This window comes from Sphaerodactylus townsendi, linkage group LG06 (assembly GCF_021028975.2).
Source record: "Sphaerodactylus townsendi isolate TG3544 linkage group LG06, MPM_Stown_v2.3, whole genome shotgun sequence".
Classification (NCBI taxonomy): Eukaryota; Metazoa; Chordata; class Lepidosauria; order Squamata; family Sphaerodactylidae; genus Sphaerodactylus; species Sphaerodactylus townsendi.
Genome location: NC_059430.1, coordinates 99,106,629 through 99,126,344, shown reverse-complemented (window position 1 = coordinate 99,126,344; position 19,716 = coordinate 99,106,629). Strand labels below are relative to the sequence as shown.

General features: G+C 44.2%; 1 protein-coding gene across 3 annotated transcripts in view; it reads right to left on the bottom strand.

Annotated features, from left to right (window-relative positions):
* LOC125434149 (CUB and sushi domain-containing protein 1-like) overlaps nucleotides 1-19,716 on the bottom strand; it is an 890,459-nt gene that overhangs the window by 42,040 nt on the left and 828,703 nt on the right. For all 3 annotated transcript variants that reach the window (XM_048499152.1, XM_048499153.1, XM_048499150.1), the window contains 6 exons: nucleotides 15,406-15,591; nucleotides 13,659-13,853; nucleotides 11,587-11,760; nucleotides 8,589-8,762; nucleotides 5,161-5,334; nucleotides 3,026-3,214 (listed from right to left, as the gene is read on the bottom strand). In XM_048499152.1, coding sequence (XP_048355109.1) covers nucleotides 3,026-3,214; nucleotides 5,161-5,334; nucleotides 8,589-8,762; nucleotides 11,587-11,760; nucleotides 13,659-13,853; nucleotides 15,406-15,591 — 1,092 coding nt within the window. The remainder of the gene's footprint in view (nucleotides 1-3,025; nucleotides 3,215-5,160; nucleotides 5,335-8,588; nucleotides 8,763-11,586; nucleotides 11,761-13,658; nucleotides 13,854-15,405; nucleotides 15,592-19,716) is intronic.

Below are 19,716 nucleotides of genomic sequence, written 5' to 3'. Positions count from 1 at the left end.
AGCACTGCTCTAGAGGGCTGGAGGGACACGCCCATGCTGCCCTCCAGCACCTGGAGGTCAGAGGATAGTGTAGGCATGTCCCTCCAGAGCAGCCACCATTCCCCCTCTGCCATCACCACGGCCACCATTTCCCCTCTGCCCCACGGAGTAGGCGGCTGCCTGCTCCATTGGGCAGAGGGGTCCCCCCCCCCGCCGCCTCCACCTCCCAGCGCTGGAAGGAAAGGTGAGTGGAGGGGCCGAACCAGAGGCTCTCTAGCTCGGTAGATCTTCGGGGCCATGGAAAACGGGTCCAAATGGCTCTTTGGATGGTAAAGGTTGCCGACCCCTGAACTGTTATCCATGTTTGAGACAGAAATCCTATGAAAAATGTTGTCTTGCCTGATCAACATCCTTAGAGCTTTTCTTAAAAATTCTCACCAATTATTCTCTCCCCCCTCCATCACCACCCCAGATAAACATCTGAATTTGCCTTGAAATAATGTATTCTCATTTCGGGCATGAGGTATTGTAAATATTTGTTTACAACATGAAGACATTTTTCAGCAGCTGCAGGTCACCAACAGGACATCTTCTGATGAAGGCAGAAGAAACACACATACCACAACATGGCTACCAACCTGCATTATTATTTCTTGTGGATCCCAGGTATGGATGAATGGAAGTCCTGAGAAATTTTGCAGCAGCACCAAAATCTTTTTCACTTCCCTTGAACTTCCTCAGATATTTTTTCTCAAGCAGCAACCTCTAAATCTGCCTTGGAATTTGGGTTTAGGCAAAATTTGCAAGTCACTTTATACTGAAAAAACAACTTTAACTTGGCTTGTTTCTGTATCTCTTTCCCATCCTCACAAAAAGCCATGTAGGATTCACTTGTCAATTTCCCAAGATTTGTACAGTGTGGCAAGGTGGCATGCTGGTAACACGGGAAAAAAGAAAGGTGCCCAGGGAAAATTGTGTTTGTGCCTTTTTAAAGTTGCTTAGTGTGAAGGGGGGAGGAAGAGGAACAAAATGCAACTTAAAAATTTATTTTTAAGAGGGTGAGACTTTGGAACCACTCAGATTAATCAATTAATCAATCAATCAATCAATCAATCAAATAGTTGGTGCAACCAGCATCTGTCCTAGGAGACGCTCCACTGCTTACAGAAAAGTGTTCTAGTCTATGTCTATCTTCTTTCCACGACTATCACACTCTCAGGTCCCGTATAGGGCTTCTATACACATTCACCCACCCTGCTCCTGTTAATACTGGCCAACCCTAATTCTGGTGCTGCTGCGTTGTGTCCACATCTGTTTTCTGGGCTTGTTTCAGTAAACAGAAAATGCAAGTTTGGGAGTCCTTGGCGGTGCCACAGAAAACACCTCATGCATTCCTCACTTGGGGGCCTGGCTAAAAGTTGCACAAGAAGACATCTTCATATCTGGAAATCTGGATTTGAGGGCAAAGAATTTGGAGGCTCTATTGCAAATGAGAGAATTGGAAGGGGACTGTGGTACAAAGGGAGGCAAGAGCCCACCACCACTTCCTTTCTCTGTCTATCACTTTATTACTTCTGCTCACCTTATCTCTCTGCTTGACTGTTCGAATGTCCCAAGGGACTCTCAGTAGAAGGAGCAGGGTCAGCTTGAGAGAAAGGAAGGGACCATCAATGCGTGGTTGGTGTTTGGAATATGCTGCCACAGGAGGTGGTGATGGCCACTAACCTGAATAACTTTAAAAGGGGCTTGGACAGATTTATGGAGGAGAAGTTGATCTATGGCTACCAATCTTGATCCTCCTTGATCTGAGATTTCAAATGCCTTAGCAGACCAGGTGCTCGGGAGCACCAGCAGCAGCAGCAGGTCATTGCTTTCACCTCCTGCATGTGAGCTCCCAAAGGCACCTGGTGGGCCACTGCGAGTAGCAGAGTGCTGGACTAGATGGACTCTGGTCTGATCCAGCAGGCTCTTTCTTATGTTCTTATCATCAACAGATGGATGGCGAACGTGGGCCTTATAACCCCCCTCCAGCTTTTTTTGCCTGTCTCTGGCAGAACTCTTTGTTTCATGAAGTTCTTTTTTCATGTATATAATACATGGCCCGACTTTCATAACAGTAAGGGATAAGTACCCTCAAACAGGAACCAGCAAAATTGCTGGCTGTGGCCAAAGTATAACCACAACAGAGGATTCCTTGAGGGAGGAACAACAGAAGCAGATCCTTGCCAAGGAAAACTGAGTAAGCTAACAAGCACATTAAACCTAAAATAAACCTATTTTTAAAAGACTATTTCCTCATAGAGATTAAACCATAATGATCTACACTGCTGTTTTTCTAGAGCAGTTTCATCACTGCTTAGTACCTGTCTTAATTTTTTGCTAGCCTAAACTAAGGCATGGACGCTGGGAATGCAGCATTAGTTTAAGAAGTGTCTGATTGATCAGGATTCAAAATCAGGGGGGGGGGGTTGTTAAGGGACAACATTTTCACGGGCTTGGATTGCACTTCTACACTCAGGGTGGTTCACTTTCAGAGCTTGCAACCTCGCCCCTCCCCCCCGGCCCCCTGTCTATCAGATTGGGTTCCTGGGACCCCTACTTATTATTCTGTTTTTAATCAAGTTTCTAGCCTTCATGGAGAATGTGTTGAAAACATACAGGTGCCCAACTGTTGGTGGACTCTTGGTGTATACCAAGCTTTCTTGGTCCTGCCATGTGTTATCCCTAAACTCAAGTTTTATACAAACTCAAAAGACTGGGATCAGATCAGTCCAATTCAGCAAGCTTCCAGTTGGCTTTGGGCGCTTTACTCTAAGCAAAACACTGAAGTGTCCTCGGGCAGGATTCAGGCAATTCTAAACTAAATTACACTCTTCAAAGCTCACTGTTTTCAAGGGACTCCATTTATGATCACACTGTTTGTGCAGAATATCAACTACCTCACTTGCATATAATCTGGCAAGTAACAGGGGATTATCTTTTTTGGGGGGCAAAATAACATCTGTGTTGGGGACAATTAACCTCTAAAGGAAACTGAAGGACTTACAAAGACACTGTGGGAGGGGTCGGTCCCAAGTGCCATCCCCCTGGCAGGTAAGGACATGGGTACCCAGTAAGTAATATCCATGGTTGCAAAGATAAGTGACCGTTGTTCCAAAGCTGTATCTGTGAGGCCCGCTTGGCTGCACTTGTCGGACGCTGTTTTCCAGGTGCCCGGGGTCAGTACAGTTTACAACTGCAAGCAAATGACAAAAAAATTAATAATATATTTTTTAAAAAACCCAGAGGGTATAACAGGGGAAATTCATTCCTTGCACATAAATGCTCAGCATTCATTCCAGTACTGGCTGGAACACTATTTCCACTGCTAGTTGCACTATTGAAGTCCTTTGGAACTAGATTCCCCTGTACGGTTGCACATGACAGTTGTAGCGCAACAATGAAATATCCAGTGCTGTGTGGATTCAGTCACAAAGTTAAATACATTGGGGTAGAAGTTCCAATTCTACAATGAAATAGGGTAGGGATACCTCTAACATGGCAACCAAGGTTGCATGGTGCCTGTCAATGCCTTTCCTGGCACCTGCCAAGCCTTTTCAGAATGTGGATGGAGTCAGGTGGGGCTTTTGTCAAGGCAGGGCTTCTGATTGGTTGTGCAAATTAAAAAAGCAACATCGCTTTGGCAGCAGCTGCCATCACAGCAGCAGGGATCCTCACTGCGCAGCTGATAGCTGCTGCGTGAAGCAAGAAAATATTTTTATACAAGACATTCATTTTAAAAGGCACCCTGTTAAGGAGATCCTTTATTAAGAGAATTATGATTACATAATTCATAAATGCATAAATTAAATCACTGACATTTTGTGGTTGCTTCTGGCTCCCGTGGCAGCCATTTTGTGGTTGCGCCCCTCACTCTGTGTTAGCATTCCAAAGGTGTCTGCAGAATTGGAATGAGAATTCCAAAGGTTGAGGACCCCTGAACAGAAGGTATAAAGCACTTGGCTAGTGAGGGGGTCATTCCAGGGTTGAAGCCCCATTTCATCTTGACGTAAGAGAAAAGTGTTGAGATGAAAGGTTGGGGGTATTTGTCAGGAATGTGGAAGGAAGGCGATATGGGAAGAATGGGGGAGGGGGAGTGCCAGAAGGGGAAGTGGGCAGAAGGTAGGGAATTTGAGAAGTGAATTTGAAATACGATGTTAAAAGCAGCTAGACACCTCTGGCAGCTTGAAGAACTGAATTGGTTCTGGGCTCCTCAGAGGCAACCAGACGGCTAGCTCCTTTTCTACTTTGGCTCGATGCACAAGATGCATTTGAGTTTTTATTCACGCCTTGCCTTTTTTCTTGTACCACCTGCTGACCAACGATCCTAACAAAGGTTTGTAAAAACATTTCAGCAACAATCCCAATTTCAACAGAATATCCAAAAAAACACACCCTATCAACAGAATCACGTTCAAAATAAAATAGATTGATCAGCAGCCTGCAATTGCAAGCAAAGGCCTACCAAATTGAAAAATAAAAAGTATTTCTGGAATAAAAGCGATTCCTGGAAGTCACCAAATAGACGGCTGTGTGAACATCCAAGAGAGAGCAGTGCTATGGCCAAAGAGACCTGGTACCTATTCATGAGGTGATGGTTGGCTAATAATGTACATGGGGCAAAGGGGCTGATGCATAGCGTGTCCTGATTCCATAAAGCTGGACTCTGAACCATTACAGGATTTGTGCATCAGGAAAAACACCTCTTTTAGGATACTAGGAGACAGCTCCTTCCCTCTCCTGAGTTACTCTCTATTTCTGCCAGTGCATAACAAGTAATATGAATTTATGGATAGGCCATATCTGTTTTCTCCTGATTGATCATTCTTCTGAATAACCAGCAAATCTGTGGCTATGAGGGAGAAGAAAAAGTATTTCTCCCATGGCTTCTGCATTGCACTTAAGCTGAGGTGTCCTCCTCCTTGGCATTATTATTTCAGTTATCTTGTCTGCAGGCTCCTCACCCTTTCTAGCACAACAGGAAAGAGCTGGGAGTGATACAGGTCTCCTTTTTCTTCTCAGCAAATGACAGAAAAGAGGCGGGCTAGTCCAGACTGCAGAGTCGAGAAGGTGGGATCGCCAAAACACTTGCTCCATCCAGGTCTCATACAGCTTAAAAAAGGGGCAGAGAGGACAACTTACTGTGACAAACAGGCAAGGCATTGCTCCACTGGCCATTTGCCAGGCACTGGGACCTAGACGCCCCTTCCAAGAGGTACCCGGTGTTGCATACAAACTTGGCCACGTCGTTCAGGTTGAACTGGCTGCCCTGCGTAAGGCCATTCGCTGGGTTGCCTGGATGACCGCAGGTTATGGCTGCAGTGAGAAAGCCGAGATGTTACCACCTTGCTGCTTGGCTAATGCAGAGCAGCATTTGACCCACAAACAGAATGTAGAGATGTTCCCACGGGTTGGCAGGGGAGGAGTGTGGCTCAGTGGCAGAGCACTGTTTTGTATGTAGAAGATCCCAGATTCAAACCCCCCACCCCCCAACTTCAGTTCAAGAATCTCAGCAACAGTTATGGGCCAAGGCCTTTTTAAAGCTAGAAACTTTGTAGAGATGCTGCTCAGCTGAGTGTCAATGGGTGGATTCAACCATTCCTCAAGGAAACTTTATCTCACCCAAGGATCCTTCCTCCAATAGAAGAGAAATTTGGAGAAAGGCTCCTCAGATTGGAAGAAGGCTTCAAACTTGTGTCAAAATGGAAGATAGGATAAATAAACAGAGGTTGTTCAGTGGACTGAACAACAGAAGTAGGATCCACCAGTTATGTATTAGGCTAGGCAGACAAACAGTCTCATGCAGTACAAGGCATTCTTGTATGTGCATTAATATTTGACTACTGTTCAACTCATGGCAGATCTTGCAATTCTGTTTTTTATTTATCCATCCCCTGCTTTTCTCCCCACTGGAGACTCAAGCTAGCTTTAAAAATTGGCTTAGATCCCACAGAGTATTTCCTGAAATGCCCTTTGAAATCTTGTTCCTGGTGAACAACCATCCTTTCAGATAGGTGAGATTGACAGTATGTGTGACATATCCAATGTCACTCAGGGAACTTCCATGGCAGAGTGGGGTTTCGAACTTGAGTCTACCAAGACCCTAGTCCGACTCTAAGTATGGAAACATATGGCCGCTGTTCTAACAATGATGGCAGCACTATTATGGGAACAGACCTATGGAATATAGAACCATCCCTTCCCCAATTTCATTCTCATTAGAGAATACTCCTTATCAGTACAACCCCCCCCCCCACACACACACACCAAATGAAATGTTGTGCCCTCTACACATTATGCAATAATATGGACAAGTACACCAAAACTAAGCATCTCTTCAAAAAGTACATGGCATTTTCAGAATTCAGAATTCAACTTCAGAATTCAACAAACCAGATCTGATATACAACCAACCGGAAATGAAGAGAAACCTAGGCAAGGGTTGAAATATCAATGCTGCATAGGCATTTGATTTTACTAATACATTTAAAGTTCTTAAATGTATATAATAGACTCTAAATAAATACTGTGCCCAACCTTAGGTCCTCAAATGTATGAATAACAACTTAATTCCACTATACTAATGATGTGACATAATATAAAATATAAACGTATATATTTTCTAAAGGTGCAATTTATAGCTATCATGTATTCCCGTTTCACATGTACATATATTATTATTATTGTTGTTGTTGTTGTTGTTTATTGTTGTTTGTTGTTTGTTGTTGTTGTTGTTGTTGTTATTATTATTATTATTATTAATTCGATTTAGTAGACCGCCCTACCCCCAAAGGGCTTAGGATGATGTTTGGTTATATCGTAAAATATATGTACATGAGAAACGGTAGTACATGATAGCTATAAATTGCACCTTTAGAATATATTTTCTTTTCCTAAAATTCTACTGCATACAATACTAAAGGTAAAAAGGAGGTAAAGAGAGAGAAAAGTGGGGGGAACCTTAATGGCACTTACATTCAAGTGCAGTGTAAATTTTCTTGCATTATCTGATGTTCGTTTTCAAAGATACTGCTTACAGACTGAGATGTACTAGCTGATTTCTTGACTTCTGTATCAGCATATCTGTGGGCCATACTAATGTTATGTTTTTAGATAAGCTGGGTCTGAACCCAACTGGTCTTCCCTGCAGTGACAGAGTAATTGGGGGGAAAGGCATTTTCAAAGTTCCCGGAAGCCCAAACTGGACAATAGCATAGGGTTAAGCATGGTTCCTTCTTCCCCCCTTCCCCCTAGTCATTTTCCTAACCCAAAATGGTTAGCAAAGAGTAATTTGCCCCCATATGCAGCTCCAGAAAAGGGCATATTTATCCCGCTCCCCTGTTATTTTCAGCTCACAAACATGGCATGAGAATAGGAAGAATTTGGATTTACACCCAATTTTTCTCAGCCGGAAGGAATCTCAAAGTGGCAAACTCCTTTCCTTCCTCTCCCCACAAAAGACACTTTGTGAGGTAGGTGGGGGTGAGAGAGCTGAAGAGAACTGTGACTAGCCCAAGGACACCCAGCAGGCTGCATATGTAGAAGGGGGGAAACAAATCCTGTTCACCAGATTAGAGTCCACACTGCTCATGTGAAGGAGCAGGGAATCAAACCCGGTTCTCCAGATTAGATTCCACCACTCTCAACCACTACACCACACTGGCTCTCCTTACTTCTCTTGCACTGTCATCCTGCGCACAGTTTGGCTCTTCGGGACTTTAAAAATGCCTTTCTCTACAGGTGGTGTCTGATTGTGGGAAAAGGCCCAGAAAATGTAGTTTGGCTCCACCCCTCCTTCATACTAAGAACATAAGAACATAAGAACTAGCCTGCTGGATCAGACCGGAGTCCATCTAGTCCAACACTCTGCTACTCGCAGTGGCCCATCAGGTGCCTTTGGGAGCTCACAGGCAGGATGTGAAAGCAATGGCCTTCTGCTGCTGCTGCTCCTGAGCACCTGGTCTGCTAAGGAATTTGCAATCTGAGATCAAGGAGGATCAAGATTGGTAGCCATAGATCGACTTCTCCTCCATAAATCTATCCAAGCCCTTTTTAAAGCTATCCAGGTTAGTGGCCATCACCACCTCCTGTGGCAGCATATTCCAAACACCAATCACACGTTGTGTGAAGAAGTGTTTCCTTTTATTAGTCCTAATTCTTCCCCCCAGCATTTTCAATGAATGCCCCCTGGTTCTAGTATTGTGAGAAAGAGAGAAACATTTATCTCTGTCAACATTTTCTACCCCATGCATAATTTTATAGACTTCAATCATATCCCCCCTCAGACATCTCCTCTCCAAACTAAAGAGTCCCAAATGCTGCAGCCTCTCCTCATAAGGTAGGTGCTCCAATCCTTCAATCATCCTCGTTGCCCTTCTCTGCACTTTTTCTATCTCTTCGATATCCTTTTTGAGATGTGGCGACCAGAACTGAACACAGTACTCCAAGTGTGGTCACACCACGGCTTTCTTGTCTCAACCCATTTCTGCCCTGAACATCGACAAGAATCCCTGTCTTAGCCATGCATCATGCCTTGTGCAACCTTTTAATAAAGACAGCAACATACTTACGCACACAGACAGGAGTCTTTCCAGACCAATGATGGTCCTGCTGGCAGATCCTGACAGACATCCCAATGAGTCGGAAGCCTGGATTACACTGGTAGACCACACTACCTCGGTAGTTGAAGTTCTCACCATTGATCTGTCCATTGACAATGGGGCCTGGCTCGCCACAGTGACCCGCTGCAGACAGATCAAACCAGAAAATCCCATCAGTCACGTCTGCTGGACTTTTCAGAGCAGAATAATACCCTCTGATGCTGAGGCCAGTGGTGATACAAAGTGCCATCAAGTCACAGCCAACTTAAGGTGACCCAGTAAGATTTTCAAGGCAAGATACAAAGAATGGTGGTTTGCTGCCTTGCTGCTGCATTTTGACTCTGGACTTCCTTGGTGTTCTCCCATCCAAGTGCTAGCTAGGACTGACCCTGCTAAGCTTTCAAGATTTGATGAGATCGAAGAAGCCTGGTCCATTCAAATTGGAGAATCCTATGTCTAACAAGCCTTAGTTCAGGATAGGGGTAGGTGTACTCCACAGTCAGGGCTGTTTGACAGTGGGATTCACTGCCTCGGAGAGTTGTGGAGTCTCCTTCTTTGAAGGTTTTTAAACAGAGGCTGGATGAACATATGTTGGGAGCGCTTTGATTGTGTGTTCCTGCATTGCAGGGTGTGCGAGTGTGTGGACTTGATGGCCCTTGTGGTCTCTTCCAACTCTATGATTCTATAAAAAATACAAGTTCTTTTCTGCACTTGGAAGGACCATATTTGTCATTACAAATGGCTGTCTAAGCTGCAAAAATCCTCCAATTAAACTGACCAAATCTGCATGTTTCTCTTTGTTTTCCATAGTGCCTTCTTCAGTTTCTTTACTATTGTGCATAATCCCTTTTGACGTTGCTGGGTCTGGAGAGATGCAGAGAACAATGTGAGGTCTGAGAAGTCCCTGCTATTGGAATTTTTGCTCAGAAAGATTTCAGGTTTCTCCAAGTTCCTGCAGGCAGTCATGGCCCCATGTACTTCTAAGCTAGTTTTGGCAGCCATTAGACTCAATGTTTATATTAATGAACATTAAAACTTATATGCTCTGAATTCTTCCAGATCCGGTACTATATTCTTGAGGAAGACTTTGGAAAGGTGGCCTAAAAATCTCCCAAATAAATAAATAAATAAATTCTGCACTATTGCAGAATTGCACCTTAGAAACAGCCCTGCACATTCTAGGAGTATTTAAATAAGTGCTTGTTTCATTTATGTATTTAAAATATTGGTTTCTTCCTTCCAGCTACCAATTGCCATTATAGAGGCCAGAAAAAACAAACAAACAAACAGGCAGCAGCCAGATATTGCAGTTGGACCTCTCTATGAGAACTCATTCCCAGAACACTTCTACATTATATTTTAATCAATACCTCTGTTGTTTTTAAAGCCACTTCAGGGACCGACTTTGGTTTCAAAAGAAGGCAAGAATGAAAACATAAGCCCAGAGGTAGGTAAAAAAGACAGCAGAAATGCTTTGGGGGATTCTACATTATTTCCATTTATTAAGATCTTCTGGGGCTTTTCCCAGCTGACTAAGCAACTGAAGAAAGTGGAAAATGTAAACCAGCAGTTTATTAAACAAAGAGTAGCATTTGTCAACCAAAGAAAAGTATAACATTCAGGGCTTTTATGCTTTTTTGGTCAGTTCTGGCCTCATACTGTTTTTATGCCTCCTTCCCAACCACCCACCCACCCCCCGGTCGCTTTTTTGAAAGCACTTTTTTACTCCCAATGTTTTTAGGAACCTGATTTTGAATCAACTTTTTCCTAGTGCATAATGTTTCGATTGGTTTTCTTTGTTTGAGTTTTCTCTCTTTGGCCATTCCCCTTTTCAATTATTGGATTTGGTGTCACTGTTAAACTATTCTACCCCACAAGACAGCGATTTCAACTTTTTAAACAAATGGCCCTAAAATAGCAATATAACATTATAATGTTGTAATGATAGTTTAAGCAGGTTGTCTGAACATCCAATTTTTTTTCAATTAAGACTTGTGGAGATGTGCCTTTTTCCTTATATTTCTTCAAGGCAAGGAACTAGAGATTTACTTGTTAAAAATGAAAACTGGGTATTCAGAGACTCTGTTAAACCTTTCATTATGATATAGCACCAGTTATATAATATATTTATTAAACATATAAATTATTGGTGCTATATCAATTACAGCACTGCAACATTTTATCACTGGGCCTTTCCCCACTTACCTTAAGCCCCGCGCTACTCTCCGAAAGTAGCGTGGGGTCCCCTGGCACTCCCCATGACAGGGGCGGCGACAGTGCAGCTGCCCCGACGCTGCCGCCGTCGTGCCCCCTCAGCGTGCGGCATCCCTGGCGCTCTTTTAAACAGCGCCTTGTGATGACCCCGCGCAGAGGGCGGGGTCGTGGGGACACCCGGGCACGCAGCATAGGGGGGATTAAGGTAAGTGGGGAAAGGCCCACTGTTTTAGGGTTGTTTTTTAAAATGGAGGTGTTGCGGTGACATCACCAATGACAACAGAACCCTCCGTCAAAAATCCTCATTATTGAAGCCACGTGCTTACATTTAATTAATTAATTAATTATAAATTTATATTTATATATAAATATAAACTGACTCCACAACTGTAAAAAATGCACAGGGATGGCAGGTGTGCAAAAGAATCCTACCCAAATTGATTTCAATGCGTGTGGATTGACTCCCAAGAAAATCAAAAGTAACTCAAGCATGCAAAGAAGGTCTCAGTTGAAAAAAAAAACACCCCAGAACCAAAACAGCTTTATAAAACAAATATGCTTCATACTCACAGACCCCTCCAGCTGGTTAAAACTAACCTCTAGTGATTAGTCAATTGAAGTTTTCATTGCATAACCTAGTGATCCAAGCTGTTTTGTGTCACACAGATGGGCTGTAGAAATAGGATTGACCAGGGAAGGCAGGTATTGAACAAACTGGCCTTCAAAGGGCCCAAAATACTGCCCAAATACTTACCTAGGCATTTCACTTCCAGCCCACTCCAGAGGCCATTGGCCATGCATTCCCGCACACGTGACCCCACCAATGTGTAACCAGTGTTGCATGAGAAGATGGCAGTAGCCCCATAAACAGTCAAGGTCCCAATCTTGTTTCCATTGGGTGGAACAGGTATTTCTCCACAGGAGATAACTGCAAGAATAAAGAAACATCTTAGGAGGTTTAGTGTGTGAGGGGGAGTGGAGGGAATTCGATGCAAACAGCACAAAGAAACTACCCTCATGAAGTATTAGTGGCAAGCTTGCTACCATAGAAGGACTGCCTTAATTCAGGCCTGAGCCAGAAGCAACACACCAAGCTGAATGTAGACTGCCACTACAAGACCAACTCTGGAGTGGGAAATTCCTGAATATTTGGGGGCGGGGCCTGGGGAAGGCAGGGTTTAGGGAGTGGAGGGCTCAGAGCAGTATAATGCCATACAGTTCAACTTCCAAAACCACCATTTTCTCCATGGGAGCTGATCTTTATTGTCTTGGGCTCAACTGTAATTCCAGGAGACCTCCAGGGCCTGCTTGGAGGTTGGCAACCCTAATCACCATCCAAATTTGCTTGGGAGGAAGACAAAGCTCCATATGGCAATGACCTTAGGACCCAGCAAAAATAATAGTACAGATGACCCCTCATTGTCCTCCAATATGTAATTTTACTTATTTGTGGTCTATGATCTGGTCACATGACATAGTCTTCAGCCTGTTTTCACCCTCACCATGCAGTAATCATAATCATTTCATTGTTAAATGTTGTGCAATTTTTTCCCCTTTGCCACAGACTGGGAAGTAGACCCCTGGTTTCCAGTATCTTTTGGATTTCACAATTTACAGTGATACTGGAAGGGATTTCCAGTGAGTGGGGAGGATTGTACTTAGCATGCATATAACGCTTTCAAGTGATCCTATATTATCTTGATATAAGGTAAGCCCCATTCTGTTCTCTCCCTCCTCTTGTTCTTTTGTTGTTCTCCCAATATTAGGGGCACCATTTGAACTTTTAATGTACCATTGGACATTATTTCAAATTTTGATTTTATGCTTTTATGTATATTTAAATTGTAGTTTGTTGGTTGTTAGGTGCTTTGAGCCTGACCTTGATTGGGAAAGGTAGGGTTGAAGTCTAAACAACAACAACAACAAATAACAAAATAACAATAACAACAACAATTGGAGAAAATTTCAAACAACCCTAAGCACAATATGGCAATGTGTGTATAAATGTGGGGAAATGGAGGTGAGAATTCGACATCAAAGCACTATGAGGTGCAGCAGGCCACGTGAATTTTCACCTAATGGCCGATTCCCCACGGTCAATTAATTGCGTGATACTCACGCAAAATATCAAGGATTCAGGAAGAACTCCCCACTGCCTGATGGACGAACAAGGTTTCATCCCGCTTCTGGCGCTCATTCTCCCCCTTATCCTGCGTCTTTGCCGAACCTGGTTGAAAGTACTACTTTTTCAAAAAACGTGTCTTCAATCCAGTTTGGAGGGGAGGATCGGGGTCTAATCTTGGCTCAAATTTCCCACCATGGAGCACGATGCAAATGCCTTACAACCAAACAGTGAGTGCGGTGCTGTTCTCACGAGAGCACGAGAGAACGATAACCAACCAGAAACTTGGGCGGGGGAGATGTGATGGCGTGCTGACGTCATAATGTGAGCACGTTTTTGTGGGAGGAAAAAAAGGTCCTGCCCCAACACGGCACAACAGCCAATCAGGAGAGATCTGCCAAGGCGATTGTGTGATAGTGGGGATTGTTACATTTCTTGAATCCGAGACAGGCCTAGATGTCTTCACTGGAAACATGCTGCGGTGGGGAGGTTGAAACCTCAATGAAAAGGTGTAGTTTATTTTCAAACTTGGTTTGATCTAGATAGAATTTCCCGGTGGGGATTCGGCCAATGTTTCAAGTAAAGTGACTTTTACACAAATGTTACAGATCTCGCTATTGTCTTTGCTTCCCAGGCATGCAGACATGGGTCACCTCCACAGCCTCCCCCTCCTTGCTTGGCCAAGAGGGCAGAGCCCAGCTTACTTCTGCAGGTTGGCATGGGCTCCCCAATGCTCCACTTCCCATTGGCCTGGCACTGGATGACACGGTGGCCCATGTAATAGTAGCCAGGATCGCAGACCAACATGAGCTGGGCATTGTATTGATACTGTGTCTCGTAGATCAATCTCCACCTGCCGTGCTCCACGGCAATGCTGCCGACATCAGGGCAGCCCACCGCTGAATACCAGCAGCACCAAATTGAGGAGACAAAAAATTAACATGTTATTTGTAAGGTCAACAGGATCATGCTTTGAAAAAGGGCTCACTTCTAAACTTACTCTAAACTTCTAAAGTTTTCAGGACTCATTTGCAAACTCCATGATTCTTTACTCCTCCCCAACATAAAACCCAAGAATCTCTCATCAGTGGACACTGAACAAGTTTATATACATACACATATTCACTTTTGTACAAGTGTAGCATTACTGAACAACTGAACTTCACACCTTCCTTTCACATTACATAGGGACAACCCCCCCCCCGCCCCATTTGCCATCCATTCTTCACCAACCTCCACTCTCTGCTGACCTTATTTTACTCCTTCCTCTTAGAGAGGAAGTCATGACCCACTCTTGTGCCCCAACCCCAGTTCAAGAACCACTGGGGTTCTCAATTAAACTAACGGCTTATGCAAGCCACCGCTGCATCTAAGACAAGCGAGGCTAAAATCTGTTAAAGACTGTTATGTAATCCTCACTAATGAACAGAAATAAACTCTCTCTGAACATGGAGGTTCCAGTTTCTGGGTGAAAATGGTACTGAGTTTTTCACAGATCAAAGAAGCAGGCTAGCAAAGCAAAAGGCTTCCTATGATTAACAGTTATCACCCCATCCCAGACTGCGCTTTTAACCCTTTAAAGAGTTTACGGTGATGCACAACACTTTTCCTATTTTGTCTGCAGAACAACCCTCTGAGGTAGGTAAGGTCAGCAGAGAGTGTCTGGCCCAAAGTTGGGTACTGAATCACACCCAGTGCAAATCTTGCCTGAGTGAGGATTCTAACCCAGGTCTGCCTAGTCCTAGGCTGCCACTTTTACTATTATGCTATACGGCACTTAGTGCTATCTAGACAATGTGGAAAATACTCTAAGCAGACCCAGAGGAAGTATAACTCTGATGAAGGGAGCAAACAGAAGGGAAGCAGATATCTATATTAGTTCAGCTAGCTAAAACAGAACTTCCACAGTCAGGGGCAACATATCCCTTAAATAGAGATGCCAGCAAAATTCATACTTGACTTGGCATTCTAACTTCAATGGTTTGTAATGCTTTAATGCAAGGTGACCATTGCGACTCCTTGAATTGTTGTCTGGCTTAGATGTTGCCTTTAAGCCAGAGAGAATATTCTCTCTCTTCTTCTCCTATTCTCTTAACCCCTGCTCAGAGATTAGTGTTAGTAGCAGACAAGGAACCAGCTGTTCCCACTCCCTCACAATGTCTTGGACCTGAAGTTCCTGAGGCATTGGGTACAAGGGACTACATTTCCCAGAGCTCCTGGACGCTGTTTCTTTCTCCCTCCCTCTAGGTATCTTTGATGCTTACCCTTGCATACCAGACACTGGGAGAACCAAAGGGAAAGTGGTAAACCTCCTAGAGAAGTCTGACTATCCTGTAGTAGGCTTTGTTCTGATCCAACAGTGCCCTCATATTCTTAAATAACACTGGGGTGTTTATTTGAACAAATATGTCTCATTGAGGAGGAGGATTCAAGGGTGCCCAGACCACTCACCCATACATGGGAGTGGCTTGTTTCCATTACTCCACTGCCCATTTGGTAAGCACTCCACGCTTGAATCTTCCATGGCTGGAAGGTGGAAGCCATAATTACACTGGTAAAAAGCCTTGGTGCCCACTGTGTACTCCTTTCCAAAAACGACACCATTTTTGGGAGCGCGAGGAACTCCACAAGAGATAGCTGTGAAGGAAATAATGAAACACATCATCATTTGCACTTTGTTACACCAAATTGTTCCTTTCTAGATTCTCACTGGTTTGATCTATAAATCAGCCCACCTCACTTCTCCAAAACCTTCCCAAGCAACATACACAAATAGGCTTGGTCAATACCCTAGACATTCGGTAAAATTCGGATTCATTTGGGCATAAAATTACCTGTATGCCCAAATAAGACAAATAACATATTCGGATATACCTGAATATTTGGGTATACCCGAAAAATTCAGGTCCATTTGATTATTTTGTATTTTTGGCTTTTTGGCCTGCAGGGGGCGCATTTTTAAAGCTAGCATCACCAACATTTCAGGGTATCATTTGGATGTCCTGATGATACCACCCAGGTTTGGTGAAGTTTGGGTTGGGGGGGGCAAAGTTATGAACCCCCAAAGGGGGTGACCCAATTCTCCATTGTTTCCAATGGGAGCTAACAGGAGATGGGGGGTACCTCTTTGAGGGTCCATAACTTCAACTGGCCCCCTGAACCAAATTTCACCAAATTTGGGTGGTATCATCAGGACAGTCTCCGAATGATACCCTGAAAGTTTGGTGCTGCTAGCTTTAAAAATGAACCCCCTGCAGGCCAAAACGCAAAAAACACCAAAAAATACCCCCCAAAAAGCCTGAATTCCTTGCATTCGGATTCATTCATATCCGGGCAGGACATATTCGGCCATTTTTTGAACAAATTCACCCAGATTCAGGCCAAATCTGGAATCTGGTATTCATCCAAATCTCCAAGCTTATACACAAGCATATGTCTGATGCTTCCTCCCAAAGAGGTTTGAATTTGATCTTTTAGATATGAAAAAGAAACACAATTGCCCCAGAAGGCAGAGGGAATTTCAGAAATTCAACCCTCCTTGCCCCCTGACAGCTCTTCCCACTTCCTTGATCTTAGGGCCTGGTTGCTGTCAAGTTACCACAGAGCACTTAGAAAGTTTATGAACATTCTATGACATCACAGCAGCTCTTCCCAATAACTGAAGTCAGACCCTCAATAGGAGTTCAGACTACCAGGCTTTTGTGACAGCTAAGCGACTAGAATTAAGTTTATCTTCTATGTGAAAATTAGGTCTCTGTTTTCAAAGGGTAACAAAAAGGCCCAAGAGGGATGGTTCCTCAGCACAGATGAACTGGGTACCCCAGAACACTCTCCCAGAATATTTTCTGCATGTTGCAGGCAAACCCCAACAAACCCACTCACATGGAAAGATTTCCTTGAATGTCTGAAGCATGAAAGCTGCTGGTGAAGACTATGATTTGTGTGGGCAAGCGTACCTTATTCCAAAGCACACATAAGAAATCCCTTTCAAGGGATAAAAAATATAAATTTAGCAGCCACTGCAAAGAAGGAAAAAACCCAGATTCTTTTGTAACAGTGAAATTTGGAATGAGATACAGATCAGTGAGGAGCCCCAGAGGGTTAGAGACAGAGAGTGCTATAGTAAGCATACATTCACGGGCATAAGACCTTCACGAGGGTGCAACTTTGCTTAGGGTTGCAGCATAAGGCTTTTACGGATCAGGACTCAAGGGCAAACAGGTGTAACAGAACAGGCCCAGCTCATAACTCAGAAGTCCAGGTGGCATTCGTGTCGATGTTTGGGAAAGAATAATAGACTGGAACAAAAGAAAGTGCTGGGAGGGCTGAAAGAGATTCTCACAAGAGTGGCTAGCAGAAGATGTCATACTCCACAGGTATTTATTCCTTCAGAGGGCTTTTGGCTTAGAAAGAAACAAAGTTGCAGCAGGCTAAAAAGGATCCTGCGTAAACGGATGTGGCCGACTGGCGTCGAGTGACATCAGTCGCATCCTGGCTTTGCGATGATAATTGCGTGCGTGTCATTTGTGAAAGTTAAGGAGCTCAGCAAATCCTCCAGCAGGGCCAGGTGTCTAGACGTCGAGTCGCCATGAATACCAATTTCACACAGCAGCCGCAAGTGGAACAACAGGAGTCTGCAAATTCTCGCCCCTTCCGGATCCAGATCTGTAATCTCTTTTAACCTTTTGGTGTTATCACATCAAAATAACCAGAAGGGCTTGCGCAGCCCGCTACCCTGCAAGATCACGTTTCTGTTTGATCCCCTAAAATTCTGGCTCACAGTTCCGGGGGGGGGGGGAGGGGGAGTCATCAGCTCACCCTGTCCCAGGAAGCTACTCTTTGCTTATGTTGCACAACATGTGTTACTGTGCTGGCTATTCAGACAGCAGATAGAGGAATAGTATGCTGCGTCCAGTTCATGCAAATGGAGAAGCAACACTAGTATATATCCAGACCAGGCCAGGGGGAGCTACATGTGAATTATGAATACCTGAACACTCGCTAGATCCTGCTCACTAGCCGAAAGCTGGGAACAATTTTTTCACCCAGCAGTTCGACTGTTCTCACGCAGTTCAAGTCTGTCTCCCATATATACATAGCACAACACAGTGCTATGCAATGGGCAGCATTTCATACTCGGGCATTCTCACACCCTTCCAACATGATCACATGCTCAAGGAAAGTCAGCTCAGAAATGGATTTTAAAAATCACGGTAATAGTGACTGGGAAAACAATGGAGGAAAAATGAAGAGAAAACATTTCCAGAACCTGAGGAAAAAAACGTGCAAATAAAAAGGAAAAAAATGAATTCAATGGCAAGATACATTGTAAATTACTCATGCAGAAAAGGCCATTTCATTTTGCAAGATTTTATCAGCCAGGCATGCCCACATCTAATCCAGGACAGGAGAGATTCATCCAGGGCTGCAAAGGTTGGATCCTGGTGCAGGACCAGCTTCCCCCTCCCTCCCTCGGATGCTCTGCCTGTGGTTCTTCTCCTTCGGGAGTTCCCAGGTGCCTGCCCAGGAGCAGCCAGCAAAACACCAGCTCCATCCAGCTCCATGACTCCACCTCCTCTTTGGTGAGCCTCCAATATATAATCTGGTTTCACCTCTCGCTTGGTTCCTGCTGTAGGGAGGGACTCTCACCACCTCTCCCTGCAAAATGTTCACATGCAGGTGCCAAGGCAAGCCTCTTCCTAACCCTAATGTTAGCTGCTTCACTTCCAGGGTCACATTCCCCTACAACATCCCCAGGATGGAGTTGGGAAGAGGGGCACAATTTCAGTCCTTGCCCTGGGTGCCATTTTGGGTAGGTTGCCTGATTGCATGCTTCTATAAAGGCACAAAACAGAGTAGCTGTTTAGAGTCATAATATCCCCAAAGCACTCTGGAATCTAAGTGGGTCCACCTGTCTCCTAGGATAAACCAATATAATCAGCTTGTAGCTCCTGAAAGGAGGAAGGGTTGTGTCTCATACCTTCTCCCCAGACCATCAGATAACTTCTCAGTACAGAAAGCAGCACTTCTTTCCCCAGTGAGAGATTACATTTTGAAATTTGCTGCCAGTGAACATAGTGATGGCTACCAGCATAAATGGCTGTAGACAGGGATTAGACTGCTCCATAGAGAAGAGGTCCAGAAGGCCTTTAGCCAGGTGAATAAAGAGAACCTCCAAATTCAGAAAAAGCAAGTAAGTCTCTGAGCACCGGTGCTAGGAGGTAATATCAGGAGAAGGCTTCAGCCTCTGTGCCCTGCTTGTTGGTCCTCCAGGGCAACTGGTTGTCCACTGTGTGAAGCAGAATCCTGGAACAGATGGACCACTGGTCTGGTCTGATCCAGCAAGGCTGTTCTTATGTTCATAGTTTAGGATACAAGCTTTTGCATGCTTTGGGCTAATAACAGCCTAGGACAGGAAGACTGAGCATAGCCTGCCAAACTGAACCCTGAATGGATGCTGAACCCCCCCCCCCGCAAAAAAAAATCAGTCTGGGAATGCCCAATATCAGAATGAAGACTACCTCCACTAACATAAGCAGAGTACCCACTAGTAAGCTAGGCAGACACTATACCAGCAGGATATCTCACTTGTCCTTATAATCCAATGTTAAGGAGTGCACAATCAAGGCTGGCAGTCCTCTGCAGAAATTATGTCCTCTTTCATTTTTATGTAATTGGTTATTTGCTCCATAACTGTGATATTCCATATTTTAATTAACCGTACTTTAACATCTGGCATGCTGGCTCGTGCCCGTCTTCCTG